This window comes from Nicotiana tabacum, chromosome 21, assembly GCF_000715075.1.
Source record: "Nicotiana tabacum cultivar K326 chromosome 21, ASM71507v2, whole genome shotgun sequence".
Lineage (NCBI taxonomy): Eukaryota > Viridiplantae > Streptophyta > Magnoliopsida > Solanales > Solanaceae > Nicotiana > Nicotiana tabacum.
In genome coordinates, this window is record NC_134100.1 from 11,388,565 (window position 1) to 11,394,148 (window position 5,584).

General features: G+C 35.7%; 1 protein-coding gene across 2 annotated transcripts; it reads right to left on the reverse strand.

The window, feature by feature from the left end:
- Positions 1-1,136: 1,136 nt before the first annotated feature.
- Positions 1,137-4,681, reverse strand: LOC107785703 (protein LEAD-SENSITIVE 1-like). Of its 2 annotated transcripts, XM_016607068.2 has the most exons (3): positions 4,402-4,681; positions 4,194-4,327; positions 1,137-1,918 (listed from the first exon to the last, which is right to left on the reverse strand). In XM_016607068.2, the coding sequence occupies exons 2-3, from the start codon at positions 4,288-4,290 to the stop codon at positions 1,287-1,289; spliced, it is 729 nt and encodes a 242-aa protein (XP_016462554.1). In that variant the 5' UTR covers positions 4,291-4,327; positions 4,402-4,681; the 3' UTR covers positions 1,137-1,286. The 2 variants fall into 2 exon arrangements, with proteins under 2 accessions (XP_016462554.1, XP_075098509.1); XM_075242408.1 differs by lacking the exon at positions 4,402-4,681 and having other exon boundaries at positions 4,194-4,390.
- Positions 4,682-5,584: the final 903 nt, after the last annotated feature.

Sequence of the window (5,584 nt, forward strand, 5' to 3'; positions counted from 1 at the left end):
AAGTTATTTATTTCTTTTTCTTTTAAAGGTATACCATTAATACAGACTAAACAAAAAAGCAATCTTAGCCTTTGAGTACTTTTCTCTGCACTCTGAGTACCATCAGCAAAGCCTAATAAGGAATTTGCTAAGTGTGTTGGTATGTGCTTGTTTGTTACTCCCCGGATCCACTTTAATTAATTTTTTTTTTTTTGTGATCCATAATATTTGATTTTTTTATGTCAAGAAGGAATTAACTACTTTTTTCCAAAGTTGCCTTTGGAATAGCGAGACTAGGAATATTTATTGTATTTCCAATAAACTACCTAAGGTTAATATGATCAATTTCATTGTTAATTAATGCTAAAATATGGATTCCTTAATATGTGCAGGCCTTTGTTGGGATGTCTTTCATCAAACAAAAGAGGGGCAGTAAATGGAATAGTTCATAAAAGAAATCAAAGAAAGGTCCACGACAAAGCTGTCCGCTCTCTCCATATATCTCTACTTGCCGGCGGGGTGTAGATAACACTATAATAATAATAAAGCGTGATAGAGATATTGTTCATTCAGAATTGATTCAAATGGCAAGAACCCACGGAAAAATTCATCTTATTCATGCTCCGCACAATAACTTGCCCGGTCAATATTATTTGTCTATGCTAAACTTGGTGATCTATTTTCATTGCCATGAAAACAGCCATAAAATCCATTAAAATGGACAAGTATGTTTGTATGTGTGTAAAAGAATAGTAGTATTTGATCTATATGCATCGCATATTTTTGTCTGCGAAGGGTTCAATTGACCACTTGAACACCCTTCGTCGGTTGTAGCTCGCACATCTAGCATAATACTGAGGGAGAGAAATAACAGACCTAGCCGCAAAAATCAAGTCAAAAGATAGGCAACACTGATTACTGATGTTTAGACTAGTTTCACCAAATGATACGCCTAACAAAGGATGCAGGATATTCAAAAATGCATTACTTTTAGAGGATCCGACACGCACATGCCGCCATTGTTGAAGAGTCCGAGCAACACAGATAAGTAGTATCTCAGAAATGACGATAATAGTGAGGACATCATAAGGGCTATTTTCTAAAGCGTAGACTAGTGTTTTTTTACCAAATGATACACGCCTGCAGAAAACGATGCACGATAAGTTCTTTCAACATAGATGCAAATTGAAAGGAAAGAATCATAACAAGGCATTTGACAATAAGTTGTATCTCACGAATGATAAGAATAGTGAGGTATAATTAAGTTCAAGATTTGGTCCCAAGAAGCCATTTTGAGTAATGCAGGTTCAAACACTTATAAGACGATCACGGGAAACAAGCCTCTCTGCAGGTATTTTCATCACGTCCCTGCGGACTCCAATATCAGAAAAAAATTGGTTAGCACAGTAAAATCCCCAACCAACGACTGCAAGACCACTCGTAGGCATAAGGCGAACTGGTGATGAAGCCAACGCGCTAGCTGCTGCAGCCAATGACGCTGCCTGACCACTGCGCCCTATCCCCACATTTCTCAGGAGCAGATAACCCGTCTTGCAGTAGATTGCAAAATCCTCGCAGTTGTTCTTGAAAAGGTTGTAGTTTCCAAAACCGTTACCAAGAAGAATTTCAGCGCGGAGGATGACATCCTCATGAGAATCAGAACGAGCAAAGGTGCACGTTCCTCTCACTTGGGCAAGAAAGAAACCTGGTGATACACCATATTGAAAACGATATAGTTTACCACCAGAGAGGAAGCATTCAAGGCATGAAGATATGACTCCATCACTCCTTGGTCGATCACCACATGTTGGACATGGGGATACAGGGCGACGAGAGGGAGATGAGCTAAAGATGTAACGATCGAGGACTGTTCCTGTTCCTATCTCCTGACCAGCTGCCGGGGTGAAATGGATCACGTTTCCATCATTAACATATATTCCTGATATTGAAAAGAGGATATGTCAGTTAATTCAGGGGAATATACCACACGTGCTTGTTAAATAGCGAATCACCTCATCTAAAAGTTAAATTGTTAGAGAGAATATACTTTTACTTGCGACATTGCTCATCAACAGACAAACATTAGCAAAATCGCATGAAGACACAAGTATTGGAAACTAGAGATAGCAGAGGTGGATTTAGGATTTTTACACCACTAAAGAAAAGAGAAAAAAGAAGTATTAAGTGGGAATCGATCCCTACTCCTCTAGGTAAAAAACCTCAACATTAACCAACTACACCATTTAGCATCTTTTGAGTATATGACTGCCAGCAGATAATATTAGATCAATTGTAGAAGATATGTATTTAATACCTAGTTTTCCCGAGAGACCATGGGCTAACGTGCCCCATATATTAGGCTATAAATCCGCCTCTGGAGACTAGTTATGTATTGTTTCTTAATATTTCACACAAACTCTCAGAGAGATTGTCTTAGCTTACATGATTCTTCTTCCGTATAAATAACCCTTCGCTATGTTTAACTCTTTCTCGTTCAGCTCAAAATTACTATATTTCATATAACTTTCAACTGAGGGAGGCTCTCCAGACTAAAGAGGTCTAATCATTCTAGATAGCTGAAACTGAAATATGTGTTATGTATAGGTTTCTATCAGTACAAAAACTGGTCCGAAGTTGTACCACTAAGAAGCCAATTCATCACGTCCAACATTTCGATTGGTAAGATCACTCAAACATCTTGTATCTGTGACTAAAATCATCTTAATGATCTAACTGAAAAGCTATGCGAAAGATAATGATAGAAGTTTTGACTAAGGCAAGAAAGGATCTGCCTTTGTCATTGCTAAGAACTCTAGAAGAAATGTGGAAAGGAGAATGGTTATCAACAAAAACTCATAGTGAAATTCGACTCAGTAAAGAGTTGGATTCATCAAACAACATAAACCATAACATAGTAATGTGCATAGTGAAGTTTAAAGTTGATGGAGCTTAGGCTACTACCAGCACTAAACTGTTGAGTTCTTACAGTCTAAGTATATAAGCTTTGGACATATGTTATATTCTCTTTCATATCAACAACAACAACAGCAACCCAGTATAATCCCACTAATGGAGTCTGGGGAGGGTAGTGTGTACGCAGACCTTACCCCTACCCTAGGGTAGAGAGGCTGTTTCCGATAGACCCTCGGCATCCCTACCTCCAAGAACTCCCCACCTTGCTTTTTGGGTAACTCGAACTCACAACCTTTTGATTGGAAGTGGAGGGTGCTCACCACTAGAGCAACCCACTCTTGTCAAAAGCTGCCCTGCAACTGCACCACATTCTTATCCCCGAGAACAACAAATGGCTCTGATTTTAGAGTTTGTGACAAAGTATGGAGCAGATCGTTCAATGCTTTCCAGTTTGTAAAGAGTGACACGAACAGCATAAAAGTTTTGAGAGAGTGGAACATATGCCAGTAAGTTTTGTGACAGAGTGAAGCTCCAGAACAATAGATCTAGTTGGGAAGATGTAGGAGTTGAGAGGACATAGAAAGCCTAGAAACTGTTGGAACTAAAACAGCTCAAAGATACTCTTAACACGTCCGTTTTGGGTCAAGCAAGTACGATTTTCCCCAAAAGTTCTTACACTATTAAGAGTATCTAATACCTTATAAGTAGATTCTTTTTCTTTTCTCCTTTCCATGTATAACTTTGTTCACACACGCAACAAAAACAATGTCTGTTCGTTATGATGTACTAAGATCTAATCATCAAAAACATGTTTTTCAGTGTTTGGTTTACTTTGAGATTCGAAAATGTTCTCTCTCAAGGAAAATATTTTTCATTAAAATGAGGAAAATGACTATCTTCATTTGTGGATGAGAAACTCATTTTCCTTTAAAAAATATCCCAACTCATGATCAATTCCACTTGTTATTATCAACAATTCAAGACATACTGTTCAACATTTAATAATTCTCAAATATCTAAACAAGACATTATTCTCATACCATGTATTGCATTAAAAGTAAGCCTTTACATTTCTTTTCAATCTTTTCTTTAGCCAAAGATCTATCGGATACAGCCTCTCGACCCTCCCAGGATAGGAGCAAACTTCATAATTCGATTATATTATGACATAGACAACACCCAATTTTCATAATTCGTTTGATCTATAACTTCATCAATGAGAAAAAAGAAACCCCAAAGAAAAAAAAAAACAGGTAGTAGTACTATTTAAGCAACTTCAAAATAGAGATGGAAATGCAAACCATGATGTGCATATACATAGCCATGTCGCCATGTGTAAATATGATCCCCACGCATAAGCTCCTCTTTCTTGATCTGATTGGAAATCACATTCCCCATCTTGTTTCTTCTTTCTCCTCTCTCGCCCTAAACTTAGCTGAATACAAAAAAGCAACAGGAGATATATTGAATCACATTATTACAGCAGTAAAAACACAAAGAAGAATATACCTGCAGATTCTTAACTTTTACTGAAGAAATCATATTAGGTATGATTCCATTAGCCAAGAGCCACTACTATTAGCACTTTAAACTTTTGCCAAGAGACCTTTCACATTGTTAAGTCTTTCTCACTAGCTTTAGCACATTATCTATTTCTTTATTCAGTAGTATATATAAGACTTAACTAAAAATATTGTTAATTAAACTCTCCTTATTAGGGTAGGTAGGGTCAAAGAAAGACAAGAAATATATACTAATTCCTAGCTAGTCTTCTTAGCTTTCTCTTAAATCTTGTTTCTTAATTTCCTCTTTTGTTTGCAAAGCATTATTTCAAATCCATAACACACTGTTATTTGCGTTGAAGTAAATGATATCGAAAAGATATTAAATAAAATCAAATTAGTTATTAAACTCTTAGCAAAAGCAGTCAAAATCACATGTACAGTTCATTTTGTGGTAGTAATAACGACGATTTATTGGGTACATGCATCAGTCATCATCTTAACACGTAAGTCAAGTTGTCTTCTACTTAACCAAATTTTGATACAGTATTTGCACCTCTTTTACTAGATTCGACAGAATCCATAGCTCCCATGTATTGGACACTTTTTCTATTCAAAGGAGCATATTCCTATCGAGTAGGCCAACTAAAAGGGATAAAACATCCCCATACTAAGAGATTTTCTATGTTCCAAACTCGAATTTAAGACTTCTAATTAAAGCTGAAGTCGTTATCTTACCACTAATGCATGATTGCATGGTGCAAAAATATATGTTTAATTTTATGATACTAAGATTTTGACTTTGATTTTTTAAATATTGTTATACTATTTGATGATGTAGTCATTTAACGTTTAGGCATATATAACTAGTCAACTTGTCGTAAAAAGTTTGTACAACTCAATTTCATGATATACCCATTTGTAAAATTCACTTTCATAATATACCTAATAAGTTTTGAAATTACATCAAATATCCCAAATTTATTATACGTTATACCTCCATATATTCTGAAATATATTACAGTATTCTACTTTGGAATACAATCCAAACCTAACTTACCACAATATTTTAATTTGGAATACATTATATAAACATAACATACCATAATATTCTAACTTATAACATACTAATATTCAACCAAACATATACCACAATATTTTAACTAAACATATCACAACACTCTAATTTG